Raw genomic sequence first — 25166 nt, forward strand, 5'->3', positions numbered from 1 at the left:
CAGACCAGCCACCCCCACCATTGACTCCACCTACACTTCATGCTGCTTTGAGAAAGCAGTCAACACAATCAAGGATATTTTTCACTCCAATCATTCCGTTTTCTGCCCTCTCCCGTCAGGTAGAAGATGCTACATTGGATAGGGAATAGTCTCAATCTTCCAACCTACCGCGTTGTCGATCTTGGACTTTTTCCCCTGGAACACACTGTAATGCTATAAAACTATATTCCACACTTTAGCATTTTTCTCATAGCTCTACCAGTTGTACTTGTATTGGCTTCATTATACTCAATGTATAGCATGATTTGTCTGGAGTTTTTCATTGTATCTCGGTACATGTACCAGTACCTCTTACCCTCAACTTAAGTCTTCTCGTTTTTAACAGGGTTGGGGAAGATTTTCTCACTATCTGCCCTGCCTGTGTACCTGATAGTTTTGTAGACCTCTGTCAGGTCCCCCTTAGCCTCCACTGTTCTCAGCGTACTTCTTCACATAACTGAACCATTTCAACACAGGCACAGCCAACAAGTATTCAAGAGAGAGTTAGATATAGCTCTTAGAGTTAACAGAATCAAGGGATATGGGGAGAAAGCAGGGATGAGATACTGATTTTGAATGAAGCTCTGATCTTATTGAAAGGCAGTGCTGGTTCAAAGGGCACCTACTCCTGCACCTATTTTCTATGTTTCTAACATCCTGAGGGAATCTCCTCTGCACCTTCTCCAGTGCAATCAAGCAGTAATCCAGTATAATAATGTGCAAAACATAATTCAAAAAATTAGAGAGCGGTATATCAGTGGTAATAAGGTAATCATTGGAGACTTTAATCAACATATGGAATAGGAAATCAAATCAATGGAAATAAATAGGGGATACATTTAATGTATACAAGATATTTTTAGATGACTTGGATTGAGAATTGGTTATCGGAGAGAAAACTAAGTGTGGGAATAATCAAGTTTTTCTCAGGTTAGCAAGGTGCAACTAATGGGATACTTTAGGGACATGCTTTGGCCCATCTGTTCACAATTATATCAAGGTTTTGGCTGAGGGGACTAAACATTATATTACCAAGTCCACTGATGGTTCTAAACTAGATGGGAATATGAGTTTTGGAGGAGGATATAAAGAAGCTTCGAGGGGATATGAACTACATGAGTGAGTGAGTTAGTGGCAGATAGAATATAATGTGGAAAAATGTGAGGTCATCCATTGGTGCAAAAATAGTAAAACTGCATTTGCTGGATGGTGAGAAATTGAGTAGTGCTTATATTCAAAGCAACCCAAGTGCTTGACAAATCATTGAACATCAATAAGCAGGAGCCAAGAGTGAATCAGAAGGCTAGTGGTACGCTGGTCTTTATTGTTAGAGGAGTTAGGTGCAGGCGTAAGAAAGCTGTACTGTGCGAGATATGGAGTATTGTGTACAGTTTTAACCCCTAACCTAAGAAAGGATGGATTTGCCAAAAGGGAGTGATTCACTGACTGCTTCCAGGAATGACGTATGAGGAGCATCGAATGAGGTCTGCATTCTCTAAAGAGATCTTATTGAAATATCTCAAATTCTCTCAGGGCTCGTTAGTGGTAATGGGGGAAGAATGTTTCCCCTGACTGAAGTCTAGAACCAGAGCTCAAAGCTTCAGAATAAGTGATAGGCCGTTGAGGACTGAGGTGAAGAGAAATGCCTCAGAAGATGGTGGATTTTAGAAATCTCTTCCCTGGGAAGATGTGGAGGTTGAGAACTGAGTTAATTCAAAAGCAAGATAGACAGATTTCTGGAGGATGACAAAATCAGTGGGTGTGGGAATTTGGGGCGGAAAGCAGCGCTGAGGTGTAAGATCTGCCATCATCTTGGTGGACGACGGAACTGAGTGTATTGGGCGGATGGCCTACTCCTGCTCCTAATGCTCATGCTGCAAGCCTTGAGGTTAGCGTGCAGGTTGCTGGCGGCAGGGCTCGACCCGGTCGTGGGAAGGGGTGCGGGGGTTCCAGACATCAGCTCTCCCGCCAGGGACCCGTCCGCCCAACTAGTCGCCAGCATTGGCCGTCGCCACTTGCAAAGCTCGGCTGCCTGGTGAGTTTGGACGTCGGCGGAGTTTGCTGAGTGTGGGCTGGCGTGTGGGCGCAGGGTGGAGAGCGGTAGCCGGCGTGTTGCCGACCCCTGGCCTCCTTACACACCCCCCTTACACTCACATCCCCGCTGTCTTCGCATTGCACCCACGTGGGGCCCAGGGTTTTTTTTCTGATATTTTTAAGTCTCATTTTATTTAGAGGCGGCGCTTAACCCAAAGGAGCGTCACAGTGACACTTGGAGCCGGACTCGCTCGCTTTTGTCTTGCTGCTGCTACAGTTTAGTTGTTTGGAGGCTGACTTGTATGTTGTGTGGTTTTTGTGTCCACCTCCCCTCCCTCCTCCCCTTGTATCTTTCGCTTTGGGAGGTATTGAGCGATTAGCTGTTTTAATTTATAGGTAGATTTTAGTTGTTTATAATTTTCGATTGTGTGTGTGTGTGTGTGTGAAAGAGAGAGAGAGAGAGAGAAAAGGGGGGGGGGAGGGAGTGAGATCATGAATAAGTTGTATATTGGGAATCTGAGCTCGTCTGTGACACTCGCCGATATACAACAACTCTTTGGGGAGAGGAAGCTTGCAGTCGGGCAAGTTCTGCTCAAGTCCGGCTATGCCTTCGTGGACTGTCCCGACGAAAATGCGGCGATCAGGGTGATCGAGGCGCTGTCCGGTAAGTGTAGCTTGGCAGTGGGAGCTGCTGACCACCAGCCCCGGGGTGGGGTGGGTGGGTTGTTGTGCTCTCCAGCCCCGAGGGTGCGGGGAGTGAGTGGGTGGCAGGGCACTCTCACCCATTGCCACAGTGGCTGCACGCTGGGGCGCTGGAGCCCGAGGGCGTCCCTTCCTTCCTGCCCCTCTCACACTGGCAGCTCAAGGTGCGGGATTTACCAGGCAAAACAAGTCACAGCACAGAAAAAAAGTGTCCCTCCGGGACGGGCTGGGTGTCCCGGGCTGAAAGGGAAGTTGTCCTGGGACTGGGGAGAGCGTTTGCTTACTGAGCCGAAGTTGCGAAGAGCCAGTGACAGGGCAGCTGAGACCGCAGCCCCCATCTCTCTCCCACTCTTATTTTTTTCCTGATTTTTTTGTTTGATTTTATTCACGGAACGCTGGCAACGTTCAGGCGCAGAAAAGCCCGCGCCGGTGATCCCCGGGAAGGTGCCCATCATTTTACGAGGTGTCCAAGCTTAAGGAGCTGCCGTTCGCGAGCAAAGTGCCTGTAAATCGGTAGCGAGGAGGGGGGCGGGATGGAGAGAGAGAGAGAGAGAGAGAGAGGGAGGGGGTGGGTGGTGGAGAGAGCTGCGCCAGGCCATGGTATCTACACACACAGTCACTAAAACATGCTGGAAGCTTCTCAGTCATTCACACACAACTTTCAAAGCTGCGGGACCCCCAGCCCAAGGAAAGGGGTGGGTGAGGGAGGCAGGCGGCATTAGGTGGGTGAAGGAGAGGGGTGGGGGAAGACTGAGATGGCTCCCATACACCCTCAACGCTGGGGCAAAGAGCCGAAGTTAGCTCCCCAGCCTTCTTTCTCCCCCTCTCGGGTGGATGTGAGGTGTCCCTTGTGGGACTGTGGGTCTGTCCCCTATCTCTCCCCTTGCCTGATTTTTTTTAAAGCAGGCTTAGGAGGTGGTGAGAAGCATGGCGGCTCTGTCCTTCATTTTGTGAATCAAAAAAGAGATCTTCTCACTCTCTCTCCTTTGGCGCCGCTTTTTGTTGTTGTGTGCGTGTGTTCCTTTAACACACGAGTTGCATTGCCTCAAACGATATTAATACATGCCCCTTAATGGTGCAATTCAAGCCTGTTGCAAAAGAAAACAAAATTCCCCAGCCCAATGGGAAGCACTTATTCTGCTTAATTTAAAGACACGATTTGGCCATCTCAATGTCCTACCACAAGTTGAGCAGGAGAGAGAGGGGAGCGAGCGCATGGGGCAACTTGTACGGGATTGTTGCAATTTCTTGTGTAACACTGTTGGGTTGCACGGGGCTCCGGGCATGTGTCAATTTCCCAGCCCCTCGGTTGGCGCCGTCCGCCGCCCCCGAACAAAATTACACCTCCTGCCTTATTTCCATCAGGCAAAGTGGAGCTTCACGGCAAGGTGATCGAAGTTGACTACTCTGTCCCCAAAAAGCAGAGGTGAGCAAGCACATCGGTGATTTATTTTTATGTATATTTTAAATGGTTCGTTGTTTATTGACTCAGCTTGGGTTTTGTGAGCCTATTTAAATCCTCACTTTCCTCAACCCCGCGAGATCATAATTATTTCTGAAGAGTTTAGATTTGTTGACCGGTGTAATCCCACTTCCGAAAGTCCTGTATGTTTAATGTATAAAAATAACCCAAATGTAATTTTCAGTAAAGGGCACCACGTGTGAGTAACATGGCAATAATGTAATGACCTTTTATAAAACTTTTGCATTATGTTATTTTAATAGTAGAAGAGGGGGGAAGTTGTTAGAAAAATTTTATATTCCACAATCTAGAATAAACCCATTTGTGCAATAGTCTGAAATTGCTAGGACTTTCATTTTGACAATTTCCTGTTGTGCATTTGAAATAACTGAAACTAACATTGTACCTTTTTAATTTGTTGAAAGTTAGCTTTCATAAAATGGTTAGAATAATTAATGATGTTTAATGTTAGATATATTAGTAATTGCACTGATTTAAAATAGTCCACCCTCAAAATTTTGCCTGTTATCTCCCCACCGATAAAATATTATACTTATTCTGTTTGAAATTTTTCTCTTCCCATCAAGAATGATTTTGTTTCCTACTGTTGTGTCAAATCACAAATAAAGCACAAAAGTATTCCAGTCAGACTTTGCCCTAACACGGGTGGAAGATGATTATGGGAAAAGTATGCTAGGTGTCACTGCTAATTCACACAAACTTTAATAAATAAATGTTAATGTAGAAAGTAAGCAACATTTAGAATGTGAAGGAGCAACAAGAAAAAGCAAAGCTGACCTGTTAGAAGAGTTTTCCTCGCAGTCAGTATTATTAGATGGTTATTATTTCAGCTCATAAACAATATGATTTTAAATGCCGTTGTCATATGTAGAGTACAAACTCCAATGATTAGTGCTGTAGGCGGCCATGTTTCCAGTCTAATTGCAATGACATCTTTGTTTCTCTATAATGGTGGAGGTGTCAATTTGTATGTGCTTTCTATAATTTATTTTTAAACTGATCTATAAGTGTATTCTGATATGTAGCAGATGGGATTTTGAAAATGAAAGGTTGATGTTTAAAGTATGAAGTTGTGTTTGTCAGCAATGGGGCACATCTGGATGAATTGCTAGTGCTGTTGGGTTGTTTCTGTCGGCCAAGAAGAAGAAAGTCCACTTGAGTCCTATTGTATCTTTCCGTGTCTCTTATTCCATCTAACCCTATATTTCAGGAGAGTGGATTTATCAGGTTGCACAATATTAATACTATTTTTATCAATCGGATAAACTGTCCCACCAGATTTAGGTGAGGATGGGATAATTTCAAAGAAGAGCTGTGTGAGGATATTTTCATTGCAAAGTGGGAACAAAACTTAAAATATTGGGAGTGAACTGTTGATGCACCTTGTGTCTGTTTCCCTGCTTACCTTTTGCAACAGGTGTAGAAGGATGCTGGGAGCAACTAAATATTGGTATCTCCATCAAAGAAATCTGCACTATGCTGGAAAGATCTTCCATTCATTGTGCCTGATAAGCTTGTTCAGCTGCTAACTGTTACAGAGACCTTGAAGCATAAGTAACTCCTCCCCCCCCCCCCCCCCCCCCCCCCCCCCCCCACAAATCCCACAAATTTATCTTTGGGAATATGTTTCTAGACAGAACGGGGATTGGTTATACAGGAGTTGTGTTCATATACCACATGAGATCTTTTATTGTTGCACAAACACTGAAAACAGAACAATATGCACTGCACAATATTACATGGTGCAGATAGCACAAAGCACGGGGTGAGGTATTAGTGTATGCATAACATCATCCAGCTTGGGAGTGTGAAGATTATTCCTTTTTAGAGTTTAAACAGCAATTAATGCAACTGTTTTTACAGAAATGTTTACCAATGGAATATGTGATTCATGTTTGTATCTTTGCTATATTCTTTAAATTTTACATTGTCTTACAAATGATAAATTGCAGGAAATGTATATATTTTTAACAATGAGGTAGGAATTCCATAACAGTCAAAATGTTTTGTCTCCAGTTATACGGAAGCAAAGTTTTCTTTTATTTAGATTTAAAATGTGGCTTCTGTTCTATTGCACACAAACAAAACTGAACAAGCTTGTTCCTTTGGAAATGGCACCTCATAGCTGGTTTCTGACAAAAACCTTGGATTGGGTCATGTATCCACTGTCTCTTCCTGTATGCCATGACCCATTTCATTCAGGGAAGGAGTGGTGAACCCCATCAATTTGGTAGGTTTGATCACAGTTTGGCCAGTGCCAGTGAGGTGGCTGCACAAGTTTAATTGTTATCAGGAGATTCCACTTTTGCAAAATATATTTTCTGTGATGGTGACTGAGAGAGAATATTTAATGAACTGTGACAGGAAAACATTGACCTTGTAATTAATGTTTCTTTTAAGAAGAGATTATGAAGCTTTTATTTTGAAGGGGAGATGCTTTAAATATTTGAACAGATCAATAGACAACTTGAAAGAACAGTTAGAAATGCGGGTTTGTGTGACTGAAAATTGCAGAACATAATTTTAGATGGTGCATATTGAGTGTTGTCGATTTTTGTAACTTTGCAAAAGTAATTGCTTATGTGAAAACAAGCTTGTAGCTAGAGGGACATATTTGTTTTCCATAATTTAAGCCAGGTTAATCTTATCAACGGACAGGTGTCTTTTCAGAAAATCTCTTGTGTTATTTTCTTAGTCTCAAAGTTGTCTTGTTTGGTGTTACACATTAAGTGAGTTTTGAGTGAGCGAGATGCAATTTTTAAGAAACACATCACATAAGAAATGTTTTGAATTTGTGGGTACAATAGAGCAAATTTCTACAACGATTTTGTTGGGCTTTCAGAATAAAGAGGTTCTGTTCATAAATGAATCGATAATTTTCATACTTCAAGGAATTTCAAAGTCCCCATTGCTATATTTTCTTGGCATCTTGAAGGATAAAATGTTCTTGCAAATTACCAAAATAAAAGGATTTAAGAGTATCTTCCTTATGAGTTGCTGCATGCTCATTTTGATTGTATTCCCTGCTGCCCTCCTTCTTGTAGTTGAAGTACTGAGCTGTGGAATATTGCACAGTTTACATTTCCATCTCCATGATCTTGCGTTCAGTAATGTCAGGTCCCGGTTCTTTTTATGTGTTCAACGTTTTGATACTCAGCCTTGCCAAGCAATTTATACTTTTGAAATATTTAAGGTGGCGCACAGTTTGTGGCTATGCTAAAAGGGAAAAGTGTGGGACCAGTTTGCTAGCTGTTGCCAGGAATCACAAAATAATTACAGTGAAGAAGGCCAGTTGAGTATTCCACTTGGTCCCATTTGCCTGTTCTTTGTCCTGTAGCCCAGCAGGTTATGTTCCTCTGTGCCTATCCAGATTGTTCTCGGAAGTTTTGCTTCTGTTTTCAACCCTCTCTCCCCTCCCTCCTCTAACTTTGCAGGCAGTGAGCTCCAGAGCATCACAATACTTAATGGATTTAAAAATATCCTCCCACTCCACCTTCCCTGTGTATCATTTGTCCATCTATTTAAATATGTGCCCCCTCAAAGTTAAATGAGCTGTATGTTCCTATAAAGAAGAGGCTGACTTATTTGCTATAGGGGGGAAAAAAGCAAAGTAATCCCCTTTATTGTTGCTACAAAAGTATTTTCAGTGTGACCCATTTTATGTGAGAAAACATTATCTTCATTATTAATGCTTTTGGTGGCCATATCTTGGATCAATAAAAAAAAACACCCAGTCATATGAGTGCAGATTTGTCCGATCAAACCTAGACTTTTATCTGGAGAGGCTGTTCAGAGTTTTACAACATTAGACAACTGTGCTAGTATGTTAAATATCTATGGGAGTAATGAAAGTAATCACATGAGAGGAGTTTGAGAGCTTGAATTTTGACCAACTACTCTTGTTCTATAGTATTATTATTCTATAGTGGATGACAAGCTGATTATTAGCATTAAACAAATCCCTAAATGTAATGTGCTCAGAATTGTTTGCCTGAGATTAAGGAAGAAATGCAGTTGGGATAAAATGGGTGTGATGTTTTGTTAATAATTTACGTTTGATTCACTCTTGGTGCTCTGCACAACTTGAATTTTCATTCAAATCCACTTTTAGATGTCTCGACATCAGCCCGCAGAACTGTCTCAGCCTACCAGCTGAGATGAAAATGTTTCTTCCCCCTGCCCAGTTAAATGTATTTATTATTTACTCAATTCCCACGTTTTCCATAAAAGCCTATATCAAAAAGGGAACGTTGGATCTGTCAGGTTGATGCCATTATTAAATCACAATAAAAAAACACCATTCAAATTCCTTCATGAAAGAAGAAAAATGTTAGAGACAATTTTATGAAAGGGTATCAAGTCTTTAATGTTGGATATATTAAACCTACTAAATGATTATTAAGTATTTATCAGTTATAAATTGGAAAGGAAATGAGAGAAACTTATTTTCCTGATAGTAAACATTTAATTACAACCTCACTTTTTTAGGTAAATTATTTGCCATTGGCTGTGAGCAATTCAGAGTAAACAATCAGATTTATGCAGGGGTATGAATTTTTTGACTCGTATTTCTGCAGTCTAGACAGTCCTGTGATTTGTGTTGAGTGAGTTGATTTGCAGTTTGTGCAAATGCATCCGTCTTCTAAAGACCAGTTTGGCCTGGAAAAGCCCAAAGAGCATGACCCGGGATTCTCATTGCTCTCCTTGTGATGTTACAATTGAAAAGGATGGTGGAGGATTGATTTCTGAGGCAGCAGGTGCAGATTTCCTTTTTAAAAAAAAAACAATTGCCCATTTACAATTTGCAAGTTGGAGGTGATGCAGGCAGGATGAGCTTGTGTTTTTGTGGTACATGGAGTGTGCTAATCCACGGTGCCTGGATGTGGATGGAGTATCAGTGAAGCATAAAATCCAACCTCAAGGTGAAATCATCACCAAACTAAACAGGCAGAAAGTGATTGGGGCTGGGATGTTTGGAGGCAGAGTTTGAAGGTGTTGTGTGCTCCTGGGAACTGTCTTCTGGGAACCTGTGGGGTTCATGTTTAATTAAAAATAGTTCAGAAATATAACTGACCGGCAAAAAGCAGATTAGCAATTCTTGCAGAGATTATTGGATATTAGTGATTTAATGAGGGAAATTTATCCTTTATTATGTGCAGTTAATTTTTTGTTATTACTTTCCATGAGCACTGTTTTTACTTAAGATTTCTGGTCTTTGTTTATGTTTTAAATACACTGAATGTTCCTCATCCCTCAATATGGTTTCACTCTTGTGTGTGTCAAGCTTGTAGTGACTCTGTAGGAGGGGAGATTTTTATTTGGGCTTCAAAGATATTTGCTTTTTTATGCCACACCACCCAAACAATAACATTTTAAATACATCTAGCGTATGTTAATATGTGGAAATAGAAATATTAAATGCCTGTCAATTAATAGCACATAAATTGTAAATTTGCACTTCTTCCTGTGTGTTTTTCTTTTTTGAGATCAATTGTTTTGACCTGGTCATTGGCAATGTTCTATGAGCTTGAATGAAAAAAACACCAGTTGCTGATTTGGTGTTCTTTAATCAGTAGTTCAGCTGGTGAAATTTGTTATATTTTAGGGATTAAATCTTTCCAGAATTTCAGTCGTTAGTTCCATACAGTAATGTCCCAAGACCTACTTGGAATTCTGTACAGACAAGGCATTTTTGGCTTTAAATGTCATCTCTGTTTCTTTCTCCAAAGAGGCTGCCTGACCTATTGAGTGTTTCCACAATTTCTGCTGTTATTCCTCTCTGAAATGTTGGTTGTTCTCTTAAAAACTTTTTACAGAGAACAAACCTGTTTTGAAGATCCTTGGCAAGGACTGAAATTATAAAAATAAAACTTGCAAAATCAATGGATTTAATTTAAAGAATTGCCTCTTACATTTTACCACCTCTAGTTTTTGGCATGACGTTTATGAAAAAGTGATAGGGGAAATTTGTCATTTTGTTAAAAGGAGAAAACTGGACTTGTCAGATGGATTTTATATTGAACTGTCTGCAAATCTTAGTTTTAAATAAAGAGTAATTGCAGTGTTGATTGGTAGAGTGCACAAAGTTTAAAAACAATTCGATCTAGAAAGGGAAACAATGTATGGATTAATGTTGATATTTTCAAAGAAAGGAATATTTTCATATGGAAATGAATATCCAATTTTCTGTTTAGGTTTTGCCAACCTGAGTTTACAATAAAATGGCACAAAAATAATTTAGTAGATGGTTTCCGTTTGAATGCAGAAAATTGAAAATCAAGGTTTAAATTGTATCTTTAGAGAGATGCATAAGTGCAAAGAAATAATGAATTCTAAATGAAACAAGCTGTTCCTCCAGCAGCAATTTTGTTGATTTAGCACCACAGTGCTTTGGTGAAATCATTTGGTTGTACCATTTTGAGCCAGCAGACAAACAAACAAACTCTTAACTTAAGCATGTCATGTTTTGGTGGGAGGGGGAGTTGGTGGGTGGTGACATCATCAAAGCTGACAGGATTTAAAACACTGGGCTCAAAGTGGCAATGTGAAGCTGCACAGTTTACTGGAAGCATATTTATATTTAGTCAGTACTGTCTGTGATTCATATTTTTATTATAATTATTGGCTGTTGACTTTAAAAACACCAAATTCCGGGAGGGAGCCTTTGTTGGAGCAGTCTCTGGACTGCAGTGTGTGTGAGGAATGAAGTTACCTGAGCCAAGAGGTGTGTTGCATTTGTGAGCTTATCAATATATGCGTGAATGGAGAAAGCTTCAGTAATCAGCTCAATATTCCCAGATCAGTTTGAAGTTTTTGGAGCAGCTGTTGGTGTAAAGTGGGAGATGCAAAGTAGAGCAGCTCACAAGCACTGCTGCCACTCTGTGGATTTCAAACCAGGATCATGAGCCTTGTCCTGGAAAGAACCGAGCAGAGGCAGCCATGTGTCACCAAGGACAGTGGGGCTGATTTAGGAGGGGTGTAAATCCAGAGTGTGAAGTCTGAGGAAATAGTGACTGTGTGGAACTTGCACAGTTGAATGAAGGAACAGCCTGCACAGCAGGGTCATCTTTGGTGCTCAGATTAGGACCAGTGCTGAAAGAGATGTTTATCAAAGAAGGGAACATCACAGACGACGCTGTATAATACTGAGGCACTGTATTGCTGGTGAGGGAACTGTCACAGAATCAAGCAGTGCAACAGTAATGCTGAGGATGTGTTTGTCATGGTATAACATGGGAATACAGTCCTCGCTGACTATCAACACAGGTTCACCTGCGTGCTTAGCCCCCCCCCCCCCCGTTCTACTCTGTTTATACCCGTGACTGTGGTTAAACACAGCTCCAGTGCCAGCTATAAATTCACCAACGACACCACTGTGGTTGGTCGAATCTCTGTTGGTGATGAGTCAGCATACAAGAGAAAAATAGAACAATTTTAAGACCAAGGAACTGATCATTGACTTCAGAAAGCAGAAGTTAGGCGACCACGCACCAGTTTTTATTTGTGGTGGGGAGAGTTGGCAGCTTTAAATTCCTGTACGTTAATTTCTTGGATGACCTGACCTGGGCCAAGCACGTAGATGCAATCACAAAGAAGGTTCCTCAACTCCGACCATTTTAGAAGTTTATGGTGATTTGGTATGTCTCCAAATACTATAACAAACCTTTACAGGTGTAGTGTAGAAAGCATCCTGACTGGTTCATAGTGGCCAGGAATGCAAGAGGATGCAGAGAGTGGTGGACTCAGCCCATCCATCAGACACACAACCCTCCCCTCCATTGAAAGCATCTACACGAAGCCCTGCCTTAAGATGGTGGCATCTATCATCAAGGATCTCCATTATCTGTGCCATATGCTCTTGTCAGTGCAACCATCGGGCAGGAGGTACAAAAGTCTTGAAGTCCCTCACCATCGAGTTCATGAACAACTACTTTCTCACGACTGTCAGGTTCTGGAAACAATCTGCACAACCCTAACCCTACCTCAACCACATTTCACCACGGACCACCTCTTGCACTACTGTGGATGTTTTAATTTTCTAATTATGTTTTTGCACTAATGTGATTTTTATTTTTGCCTACTTTTGGAATTCTATGTGTAATTTATGTATAATTTGTTTTGTGTTTGTGTTAGTCCATGTGCCCTCGATGCCACTGAAAGCAAGAATTTTAGTTGTCCCTGTACTTCACTGAACCTGTGCCAGTAAAACCTGAACTTGGTGGGCATGGGTCTCTCAGTGTAGCGTTCTGTGGGGGACAGGTCAGTTATTGTATAGCACAGGGATACAAGTAGTCGTGGACTGTCAGTGTATAACACTGGGGTACTGTATTGGTGGGACAGCTCTGTCTGTATGTAACACTGGGGGAAAGTACTGGTGGGACAGCTCTGTCTGTATATAACACTGGGGGAATGTACTGGTGGAGCCAGTTCTGTCACTGTTAACACTGGGGTACTGTACTGGTGGGGGCAGATCTCACTGTATAACACTGAGGTGCAGTGATGATGGTGACAGCACTGTATTACATGGTACAGTTCAGATGTGGACACGTCTGTCACTATTTAATGCAGAACTGGCTCCATTGGGGTTGTCATTGTACAACACGGGTACGGTATGGTAGCGGCGGTCTGTCACTATAATACTCAGTTGCAGTGATGACGGTGATAGCTCTGTCACTGTAACACTGGGGTACAGCACTGGCAGAACTGCTATTTCACTGTATTACATGGTAGAGTTCAGATGTGGACAAGTCTATCACTATTTAATGCGGGACTAGCATGTATGGGGTTGTCACGGTATAACACGGGTACAGTATGGTGGGGACAGGCCTGTCACTGGTTTAACGCTGGGATGGAATACTGATGCAGCCATGTCTGGGATACAACTATTCAAGGAGAATGGTCTATCCCTGCAGCACTGCGAGTACAGCACTGGTGGGGGGGGGGTTCTGTCACTGTATGACAGTGAGCTACAGGTTGGGGGGACAGTCATTTAAAACTCTAATGTAGTTCTGTCAGGGATGGGTCTGTCACTGTATAACGTTGGGATACTGTAGTGGTGCAGACATTCTGTCACTCTTTAACACCGGAATACAAGTACAGGTGGAGACTGGTCAATCATTACTTAACAAAGGGATGGAAATGATAACGGGGAATGGTATATAACTAACAATGGAGAACAGCATTGGTGAGGACATGTCTGGGGACTGTCATTTAAAACTTGGGTGCAATTCTGTTGGGGGAAACATCTGTCATTATATAACATTGGGGTTTAGTACTGGTGGGAACAGGTCTGTTATTGTATATCACATGAGACCCCCTGTCACAGTTTTACACGGGACCACAGTGGTAACGACTGCTCTGACTAAAAATGTGGAAGACAATTTGGGTGGGGAGGGGGTCTATCACTGTACAACTCTGTGGTATAGTACATGTTGTTAATTGTTTAACACAGATACAAATACTCATGGGGATTGTTGTCACTGACACTGCTATAGTTGGGGACAGGTCTGCCATGCTATAACACTGGGATATAGTGTCAATGGCAACAGGTCTGTTACCATATAATACTAAGATAGCGTATTGATGGAGACTGGCCATTGGATAGCACTGGGATACCCATAGTCATGGGGAATGGTCTGTCACTGTGTAACACTGGTGGGGACTACTCTCGCTGTATCATTCTGGGGTACAGCGTGCAGACAGACCCAATCGTTGTATAACTCTGGGGTACAGCATTGGTGGAGACAAATCTGTCAATCTATAACATTGAGGTGCAGTACTGTTGGGCGCAGGTTTGTTACTCTATAACTGGGGTACAGCACTGATGGAAACAGTTCGGTCTATGCCTAACAATGGGGTACAGGTAAGTGATTGTATAACATTGGGATACGAGTGGTCTACGTTTTTAAGTTGGAAAGAGTGTGGAGAAGATTTACAAGGCTGTTGCCAGGTCTTGAGGGCCGGAGCTAAAGGGGGAGATTGGGCAGGTGAGGACTATATTCTTGGAGCTCCGGAGGATGACGGGCGATTTTATAGCGGTGTATAAGATCATGACGGGACAAGATGGGGGAATCGAGTATCGGAGGACATTGGTTAAAGGTGAGAGGAGAAAAAACTAATAAGAACCTGAAGGGCAATCTTTTCACACAGTGTAATGGCTATGTGGAACGAGCTGTCAGAGGATGTGGTTGAGGTCGGTACTATAACGACATTTAAAAGATATTTGGATGCGTACATGGATACAAAGGGTTTAGATGGATATGGGCCAAACATGGGTAGGTGGGGCTAATGTAGACAGGGCACTTTGGTTGGCATGGGCAGGTTGGGCCAAAGGGCCAGTTTCTGGGCTGTATGACTGGTCATGGGGAATAGTCATATCATTGTGTTACACTGGGGGAACAGGCCGTTACTGTGTATCATTGGTGTAGAATACTGTTGGGGACAGGTCTGTCAGTGTATAACCTGGGAATAACACTGGTGGAAATCGGTCTTTTCACTGTATACCACAGGGGTACAGTATTGGTGGGGTCTGTCTGTTCCTAGAGAACTTTAGGGGTACAATAGAGATAGATATGGGTTAGTCATGGTATAGCACTGGGATACAAGTACTTGTGGTCTTTTATTGTATAATGCTGGCATATGGTACTGCTGGGGAGAGGTCTGTCATTGTATAACTCTGGGATTCAGTACTGCTGGAAACTGGTCAATCAGTGCTTAACATGGGAATACAAGTACTTGAGAAGAATGGTCTGTTAACATGTACCATAGGTACATCAATGGTAGGGACCCATCTGAAGAAGAATCCTGAATGTCACCTATTCATTCCCTCTACAAGTGATGAATCATTCCAGCATTTTGTTTTACTGAAGATTCCATCATCTGCAGTTCCTTGTGTTTCTATGGCTGTACTTGTACTGGTTTTACCCCCTCCCTCTTCCCCATCTCCCTCACCTGGACTCCCATCTATTTCTTCCCTCTAAACAACCGCTGCTATTTTCGTCCCTCAGGCTTCACAATCCACAACTCATCAAACCTGTTGCACATCTACTTTTCTTATCTCTGGCTTTTGTCCCAACCACCTGTCTGTTGGAACAACCCCTGCCATGCTCTGTCCTGCCTCTCCCTTTTTCCAGCTTTCTTCTACCCCCTACAATCATTCTGAAGAAGTGTCTTAATCCAACATCACCTATCTATGTTCTCCAGAGAAGCTGCCTGACCTGCTGAGTTACTCCAGCACTTTGTGTCCGTTTGTGTGTTAACCAACATCTGCAGTTATGTTTCAACTATATTAACGTTAATTGTATTAACTGCAAAGTTAATACCTTACTCTGTTATAGCAAACAATTGACAATAACCGTCAACCACCCCCCACCTTATGGTCTGTTATAACGAGGGTTTGCATCCGAAACTTTCTACTTGTACTCTTTGATTTCTCTGTTCTACAAACTGCCCAGGGCACTGCCATAGACTGTCAAGGTCCTGACCTGGTTTGACTTCCCAAAATACAACTCCTCGCGCTTACCTGAATTAAACTCCATCAATCATTCTTCGACCCATTTGCCTAGCTGATCGAAGATGTTACTGTAATTTTTAATAACCATCCTCTCTCTGTATGATAACACCGTAGTGTCATCTGAAAACTTACTAATCGTGCCATGACATTTGCATCCAAATCATAGTTGTAAATAACAAGCACTGATCCCTGAGGCACGCCATTAATCACAGGCCTCCACGCCGAAAACCAACCAACCCCTTCCTACCATGAAGCCAATTCTATATTCAAATAGCTAGCTCTCCCGAGATCCCATGCGTACCTAACTTTCCAGAGCAGCCTACCATACAGAACCATGTCAAAGGCTTTGCTGAATTTCATATGGACTATGTGTATGCCTGGCCCTACTTCTACTGTATATCACTGGGTTATTCTGGGGAGAGTTCTGTCACTGTATAGTGCTGGGGTACAGTACTGGTAGAGATGGATTTGTTTAACACTGGGAAACATGTACTCGGGGTGAATGGTCTGTCACTGCATGACTGTAAGCTACAAAACTGATGGGGACAGAGCTGGGGACTATTCAGATTCATATTCAGATTCAACTTTAATTGTCATTGTCAGTGTACAGTACAGAGACAACAAAATGCATTTAGCATCTCCCTGGAAGAGTGACATAGCATATGATTTGAATAAATATTTACATTGGCATATATACAGACATAGTGTTTTTCCTGTGGGAGGAGTGTCCGGGGGGGGGGATTGGCAGTCACCGAGGTACGTTGTTGAGTAGAGCGACAGCCGCCGGGAAGAAGCTGTTCCTGGACCTGCTGGTCCGGCAACGGAGAGACCTGTAGTGCCTCCCGGATGGTAGGAGGGTAAACAGTCCATGGTTGGGGTGAGAGCAGTCCTTGGCGATGCTGAGCACCCTCCGCAGACAACACTTGCTTTGGACAGACTCAATGGAGGGGAGCGAGGAACCGGTGATGCGTTGGGCAATTTTCACCACCCTCTGCAAGGCCTTCCGGTCGGAGACAGAGCAGTTGCCATACCATACTGCGATACAGTTATACTATCATATAAAGCTCGGATGCACTTATGATGGGGATTGGCCAGTCGCTGTATAAGGCTAGGGTACTATACTGGTGAAGACACTCTGTCACTCTTTAACACTGCAATACAAGTGCTTATTGATTTAACTCTGGGTTAGACTGGTGTGGATAGATCTGCCATTGTATAAGTTGGAGTACAGGCATGCTGGGGACAGGTCTGCACTGTACAATTTTACTTTTAAGTACCAGGTCAATGTGTTGTATTGGGATATTAGACCTGTGCTCAACTTGTAAATATCTGCACTGGTGTCCCTCTGAAAATCTTTGCTCTCAGTGTCTCTCTTTTGTGTTCCTGTTTGGAACGAATGGTTTCCCTGTGACTACCGTCCGGAATCTCTTCAGAAGTTGAAACATCAAAGTGGTTGCCTATCACCATTCAGTCTGAGGAAACACAGCGTAAGTATATCCTGACTTGTTTGGAAATCTCATCAAATTTGTTATTCCTCCTCGTGTGGTCATTGTGTGATATGATTAATTTTGAGCCAAATTCCTTCCTGTACATTGCACGATCAAGCCATTCTCCTTTAGTGTTGTAGGATGTTGTGATGTCTGGGGGGGGGGGGGTGACGTGGAATGAGATGAAGTTGGGATAGCGGCTGTGAACTGACATTGGTGGACAGGCATTTGAAGGGGTTCCGAGGGTGTAGATTGGTTGCAGCCAGTAGTTAGAAAGATTAGGAGTGATTGGATCACAACTTGGTTTTTGGGAAACAGCTCTGCCTAAGATCGCAAGAAATTGCAGAGAGTTGTGGATCTAGCCCAGTCCATCACACAGGCCAGGCGCCCACCATTGAATCCATCTATACTTCATGCTGCCTCGGGAAATCAAACAACATAATCAAAGAGCTTTTCCATTCTGGTCATTCCTTCTCCCCACTCCCATTAGGTAGAAGATATAGGAGCACACACCATCAGACTTGGGACCTGTTTCTTCCCCTCTGTTATCAGGCTTCTGGGCGGTCCTTCCATTGGCTAGGGTACAGGCGGATTCTTCTCTATCTCATTGCAGATATTGGAATTTGTCTCTGGAACTGTTGCGCTACAATGCTAAGACAATATTCTGCACTCTGTAATATTACATTCACTCTATTGTTTGAGTTTAGCTTGATTGTATTTATATATTATCTGATAATTATCTGATTTGATTGGATAGCATGCAAAACAAAGCTTTCATTGTATCTCGGTACATGTGACAATAATCATAAACTTAAATCTATTTCCAATGTTAATGAATCACAGGAGCTCTGGAGAGGAAGAGCAGGAAGTGGCATTTGTCTACATTTGGTGGGGCAGGAAGTAGCATTTCCCCAGGGTCAGTGGTCAGAGGGCCAGGAAGGGCACTCACCTGGGGTCAGAGAGGCAAGAAAGGTCAATGTCCAAGGCCAGAGGGGTAGGAAAAAGTGAGAGAGATCCATCCAATGTGAGCATATCCTCCTTTAACCCCAGGACAAAAACTATCCATGCAGTGCTTCAGGTGCGGTCTCACAAACGCCCTGTGAAGTTGCATATAACTTCCCTATTTTCATACCATATTTTCTGCAATGCTGCCAACATTGCTTTCTCCTTCCTCATTACCTGCTGTACTTGCAGGATAATCCTTTGCGATTTAGGAACTCAGACCCCTGAATCTCTTTAGAAGACAACAGTGCTGGAGTTCTGATCTGTGTGGCAGGAGTTGCCTTATCCGATGCTGAGGGCTGGTTGCTGTGTATGTCGGGGATTGTGAGTGAGTGCAGCGAGACATCGGATGCACATTGGGGAGATGTGGATTCGTGTTTCACGCCGATCAGGACCTCAGCTGCAGTGTTGAAGAAGAGGGTTCATAGCTTGCCTATTGCATTGGGCACTGCACCTGGTTTGGTCTGGGAGCTTGGTTTCCTGACTGGTTCATCCAAACAGTCTGTTCCTCGAAAGCAGTCTGTACTGCGATTCCCATTAAAGTGAGGCTATGTCATCTGTACATACGTCAAGAAACAGGAGTTGGAAAGAAAAACTATTACACACTTATGTAAATTCCATGAGTGTGCATTTTATGTCAGATGTTTGGTTTGCGATTTGTAAATTTTGCAGGGGTTTTCTCCGTTCAGGGAACAGGAGTAATGTAGAGCATCACCCAGATGGCAATCTCCAGTCTATCGATTTGCTGTCCCCCTCCTGCCTGAATTTAATCTGTCCACTGCTCACACCATTGCCTTTGGTGGCTCGGGCTGGTAGCCCGGGAATTCTCTCTGAATCTTCTCCCCTTTCAGAATGTATCTTTAAATCTCTGCCTCTCCTGAAACCTGACAGTACAGTAGCTTGCTGTGAGCCCACATAGCATTGGCTGGAGTGGAGTGATTTGACCAGGCTTTTCTGATCGAAAGCTGGATGATCTCAAGTGACTGTTATCGAGATTAACGAGAGATAGAGATGAAAAGTAGGTTAGTTATGTTCTGACAGTGAGTTCGCTAATTGAACACATCAAGGTAGTTTGTTGAATGAGGAAAAATTGAGGGAAGTGACAAGGTAATAACTGGTTATACATTATGGAAACAGGCCCTTCAGCCCACAGAGTCTGAGTATCAGGCACCCATCCACACTAATTCTATGATCCCATATTATTCTCCCTACATTCCGAACAATCCCCCCCCCCCCCCCCCCCCAGATTCTACCACTCACCTACACGCTAGGTTCACTTTACAGTGGTCAGCTAACTCGCAGCCCACAAGTCTCCCAGAACACCCGAGGGAGACTGACAGGGTCGCAGGAATACTTTTTCTTAGAGTTTGGGATGGAGTGAGGGAATTTGAGGAGGGAATGAGGTACCTGGAGAGCTTGTGATATCAGGATGTTGAGGGACAAGAATTAAAAGCTTGAGGGAAGGTTGTGGAGAGGAATGTGAATCATGTTTGGAGTTTGATGCAGCTGGGACAATCTCACCAAGTTGTTCCAAATACAGTATATATTACATCCTTCTTCCAGATTTGGTCTGTTTTGGATAGGCCATAGCGGCCTGAAGCCATTGGAGATTTGGTTCTTAAATCCATCATGGGATGGAGTTTTATTGGCTTTTGTATCATCAGAGCCCTTGTACTTTGTGTTGCTTGGCATTCCCAGTACAATGCCAGATACCTTGCACATCGCTACTCTGGCTAACCTCGAGGTTTTGTCACAAAATCCTATGTGTCCAGCTGCCTGCCTTCCCCCTTCTGACATGTCCATTGTGACATGTACCAGCTATTTGTTCCCTTGGGACATCCTTGACTATCAATCAAAAACTCCAATTCCCAATATTTTATGTGTGTATTGACTTTGTGTTCAAAGAAAACCAAGGAGGGGTGGGGGGAGAGCATTGACACCATCTTTTTTTTTCAATGCAACCTGAGATTGTAGCTGCCTTTGTCCTGAAATTAATTTCCATAGACTCCAGTAATCCTGGGAGGTGGGCAGACTTATGATGAGGTTGATCTGGAAAGTTCTGTGAACTCGTAAATCGAATTCCATAGTGTTTATCATACCCTCACCCTGCATGCCCTTTGAGGATTCTATAATCCCAGCTGTTTGCCCCTCCACAGAAAGTCTACAATGAGAAGCTGCTGCTAAGTGAAAGTGGAAGTGAGCTTTCAGCTCCTTCGTGGATTTTTAGTCTGTTTTGGTTTTGAAAGTGACACCAAGTGCTCTAGTGACATCATCAGTGAGTGTCACATGACTGCCAGAATGCAGGCTGGAAAACACGCCTTTCATTCACTGGGCCACACATATCTTCACACATACTCACAAAACCACAGCTGAGGTTTCTTTTCTCGCAGTTCAAAGCAGGTGTGGCGCAGCATTCAAGTTCCTGAAGATTCTTGCTGGAAATAATTTCCAAAGTCTTTGTTTAGAGCTGTTTGTCTTGTATTGGATCCCAACCAAGCTCAGGGCCCCCAGCTGAACACCTCAGATTTTATGGTGCCCCTTTCATCTAGCCAGCTATCACTTGGGGTCCAGATATAGATTATCACACCAATAGTCAGGATGATTTTGAAAGGAACCACTAAACAACATTATTGAACATGTGATCTGGCCTGCCACATGGCCTGTGAACTTTGGCCGAAGTGTGTGGAGGGTAGATCACAAAATGCTGGAGTAACTCAATGGGACAGGCATCTCTGGAGAGAAGGAATGGGTGAGAGGGTGGTTTCGGGTCGAGACCCTTCTTCAGACTCGCGTTTCGGGTCGATACCCTTCTTCAGTGAGTGGAGGGTGTTGAGCAAGGAACCAAATTTATTTTCCTGATTGTGAATTCTTTGTGTCCTATACACCTGCATTGTGTGAATGTGCAGGAAATGATTCACTAAAAGTCGCACTGTGACTGAATTGATGTCTACGTTGCCATATTTGGGTAATCAGCAGTTTTTGCTCTAGGCTACTGGCTCGGTCTGTCCTGTCATGTTACTGACATCTTGGCCATTGGGTCTTTTTATTCACAGTTATCATCTTTGCAACAAATGAAAGTCAAACTGGGAACATAGAAATGTAAGAGTTAGGTCATCAGGAGGTTAATGATCTGTCCAACATGCACAGGCACAGCTCTTCGGATGACTATGTTTGCCAACCATCAACTACCCACCTATACTAATTCCATTTATGGCCTTTGCCCATCATCTTCTATGTCTTGGCAAAATATTCCATTGGACAAATTACTGGGTTAAGAGACTACCCCTATCACAGACCAATAAATAAGTTGGATCTGAATGGTTTGTTCAGAAGAATGAGGGGTAATCTTACTTGAAGCATGCAAGGCCTAAGAGGGTACGACAAGGTGAATGTTGAGATGTTTTCGCGAGTGGGAGAGTCTCGAATGAAAGGACTGTTATAAGATTAGGAAGCAGCCATTTAAAACCAAGATATATAGAACTTTCTTCTCATGGGTTAGTGAGCCTCTGGAATCCCAAACCCTGGAAGGTTGTGAAGGCTAGAGTATTGGAGGTATTTAAAGTGAAAGTAGATACATTTTAAATTAAAGGATCTATGAATTTGGCAGAGGCCAGCAGAAGATCGGCCTTGATTATAATTAACAGCAGTGGTGGCTTGAACGGCTGATTTCTCCTGCTCTAATTTTCTTATGTTCTCTTGATTCAGTGCTCATTCCGATACTGAAATTTTGTGAGTGGATCTGCCTCCACCACCCACTAGGGCAATGTGTTTTAGATTGCAACCACTCTCTGGGTGAAAATCCTGTTCCTCGGGTCTCTCCAAATCTCCTATTGCTTTAACTTAACCCATACTCTCCAGTTTTAGGCATTTCTGTTGCAGGGAAAAGTTTCCTGCTATCCACCCGATCTATGCCCTCCATAGTTTGTTCTCTATTAGATTCTCCCTCGGCTTCCTCCCCTCCAAGAATAACCCAGCCAGATTGAGGCTAATCTTTTCTATCAGCAGTCAGGTCCTGCTCTAACTCCATGGCCCCTGTGTTCCTCCGATAAGCATTCTGTTGAGCTTTTGATTGAGTGGCCAGAAAGGAGCTAGCACCTCTGCTGCATGTTAAGGATAATGCTATCCACCATTTCAAATCACAAAGGCAAAACATTAGCGGATGTTGTCAGCCTAACGTAAATGGCAGGTCGGAGAGCTTCAGTGGTGGAGCAGTGTTTTTTTCAGGCCGTGACTGTTAGTCAGAACATCCTGGCCATTTGGGATTTTTGGGAACACTTTACCTCTAAATCAGAGCTAGACTTTCAGTGAGAGTGGTTGGGAAGAAGGTGTTACCACCCAAGGTGATTGCTGGAACCACTATTGGGCTGTGCATCAGTTGAAAATCTCTGAATATTCGCTTTGAGTTGTTTTTACTTCAGCTGGGAACCAAGAAAAGGATGATGGAGTTAAATCGATCTGATTGAGTGACTGAAGAGCCACATAAGCCCCTGTTGCTGACTAACACGAGTGAGTCACTCATCAAGTTGCAGCGGATTGAATAGGGATGATGGGTGACCTGGCTTGAGTCACCGTGTGCTTTGATGCAGGAACACTCGGTTGCCTGGCTTCTCCTTCTTTACCTCTATACAGACTTGGCACTAGGCAAAATGCAACAACCAGGCAAACCCCACTGTTGTCACTGACAGAGCCCCGGAGCACTGTAACAGGCCATTAAACCCACCATATCCGTGCTGATTGTCAACTTATACCAACCTCATTTCTCAGAGTTGGTGAAATACTGGGAACGGGAGTGCAGTGAGCCTGTGGAAGTGTACAAGATATGTTCTTCATCCCCTTCTGACGTATTCCAGCAATGAGTGACCTTGGACTGACGTAGGAACTGATGTCAGAGTAAAGGTCGTAGGAATTATAGTGTTATGTTCAAAAGAGAAGTCTACAAGATAACCGGAACATGGAACAGTGCAGCACAGAACAGGCCCTTCGGCCCACAACATCTGTGCTGAACATGATGCCAAGACCAACTCTTATCGCCTGCACATAAACCATTCCACTTGTCAATTCAAAAGTCTCTTAAATGCCACTATCATATGTGTCTCAACCACCACCCACGGCAGCATGTTCCAGACACTAACCACCCTCTGTTTACCCGCATGACCCTGGAAAGGGAGCACACTGTGTCCTTGGGGAATTTGGAGGCTTTCTGTGAACGCTGGGTTACCACAACGTCTCGAGTGCATTGTAGATATGGATGATAATGTTCTAATTTGATGGTTTATGTTTGCAAACTGCAGTGTAGTTTGTAACTATAATTATGAGGTACTCTAAGCAGTACTTTGTAACTGTAATTATGCAATAAAAGCACATTGTTAAGGGAAGAAAACGATGTAAAATTTCCCCACACTAAACTTTGCACCTCTCATCATAAAGCCTCTAGTATTTGATTTTTCCATCATGAACAAAAGCTTCTAACTGGCTAACCTTTCTATGCCTTTCATAATTTTATAAACTTCAATCCTCTCCATGCAACCTCCAGCATTCCAGAGAAAACAATCCAAATCTGTCCAACCTCTCCCAGTAGCTAATATCCTCTAATCCATGCATCATACTGGTAAACCTCCTCTGCACCCTTTCCAGAGCTTCCACATGCTTTCTGTAATGGTGTGACCAGAACTGCACACAAACTCCAAATACGGCCTGACCAAAGTCTTATAAAGCTGCATCATGACCTCCTGATTCTTACTCAATGCGCTGACCTATGAAACCAAGCATACCATATGCCTTCTTTGCTACTTACTCTTCCACTTTTGGGGAGATATGGCCTTAAACCCCAAGATCCCTCTGTACAACAATGCTGTTAAAGATCATGCCATTAATTGTGTATTTTGGTATTGCATTTGACCTCCCAAAACAACACCTCACACTTGCTCAGATTAAAATCCATCTGCTATTTCTCCACCAATTAACCCAGTTGATCTACAGTGCCCTCCATAATGTTTGGAACAAGGACCCTTTATTTAATTATTTGCCTCTGTACTACACAATTTGAGATTTGTAATAGAAAAAATCACATGTGGTTAAAGTGCACATTGTTAGATTTTAATAAAGGTCATTTTTATGCATTTTGGTTTCACCATGTAGAAATTACAGCAGTGTTTATACATAGTCTCCCCATTTCGGGGCACCAGAATGTTTGAGGACAGCAATGTCATGTAAATGAAAGTAGTCATGTTTAGTATTTAGTTGCATATCCTTGGCAAGCAATGGCTGCTTGAAGTCTGCGATTCATGAACAACACCAGTTGCTGGGTGTCTCCTCTGGTAATGCTGTATTGCAGCCATCTTTAGCATATGCTTGTTTTGGGGGCTAGTCCCCTTCCGTTTTCTCTTCAGCATATAAAAGGCATTCTCAATTGGGTTCAGATCGGGTGATTGACTTGGCCACTCAAGAATTGACAATTTTTTAGCATTGAAAAACTCCTTTGTTGCTTTAGCAGTATGTTTCGGATCATTGTCTTGGGTAGAATGAACGGCCGGCCAATGAGTTTTGAGACATTTGTTTGAACTTGAGCAGATAGGATGCGTCTATACACTTCAGAATTCATTATGCTACTACCATCAGCAGTTGTATCATCAATGAAGATAAGTGAGCCAGGACCATCAGCAGCCATACATGCCCAGGCCATAACACCCCCACCACTGTGTTTCACAGATGAGGTGGGGTATGCTTTGGATCTTGGGCTGTTCCTTCTCTCCTCCATACTTTGCTCTTGCCATCACTGATATATGTTAATCTTCGTTTCATCTGTCCACAAGACCTTTTTCCAGAACTGTGTTTGCTCTTTTAAGTACTTCTTGGCAAACTGTAACCTGGCCATCCTATTTTTACGGCTAACCAGTGGTTTGCATCT

At 43.0% G+C, this 25166-nt stretch overlaps 1 protein-coding gene across 4 annotated transcripts in view; it reads left to right on the plus strand.

Annotated features, from left to right (window-relative positions):
• The first annotated feature begins 2485 nt into the window (after window positions 1-2485).
• Window positions 2486-25166, plus strand: part of igf2bp2a (insulin-like growth factor 2 mRNA binding protein 2a) — a 76610-nt gene continuing 53929 nt past the window's right edge. For 3 of the 4 annotated variants that reach the window (XM_055638222.1, XM_055638224.1, XM_055638225.1), the window contains exons 1-2: window positions 2486-2737; window positions 4141-4201. In XM_055638222.1, the coding sequence (XP_055494197.1) occupies window positions 2566-2737; window positions 4141-4201 (233 nt within the window). In that variant the 5' untranslated portion in view covers window positions 2486-2565. The remainder of the gene's footprint in view (window positions 2738-4140; window positions 4202-25166) is intronic. The other variant, XM_055638223.1, reaches the window with a different exon arrangement.

The sequence above is a fragment of the Leucoraja erinacea genome, chromosome 7 (assembly GCF_028641065.1).
Source record: "Leucoraja erinacea ecotype New England chromosome 7, Leri_hhj_1, whole genome shotgun sequence".
NCBI lineage: Eukaryota > Metazoa > Chordata > Chondrichthyes > Rajiformes > Rajidae > Leucoraja > Leucoraja erinaceus.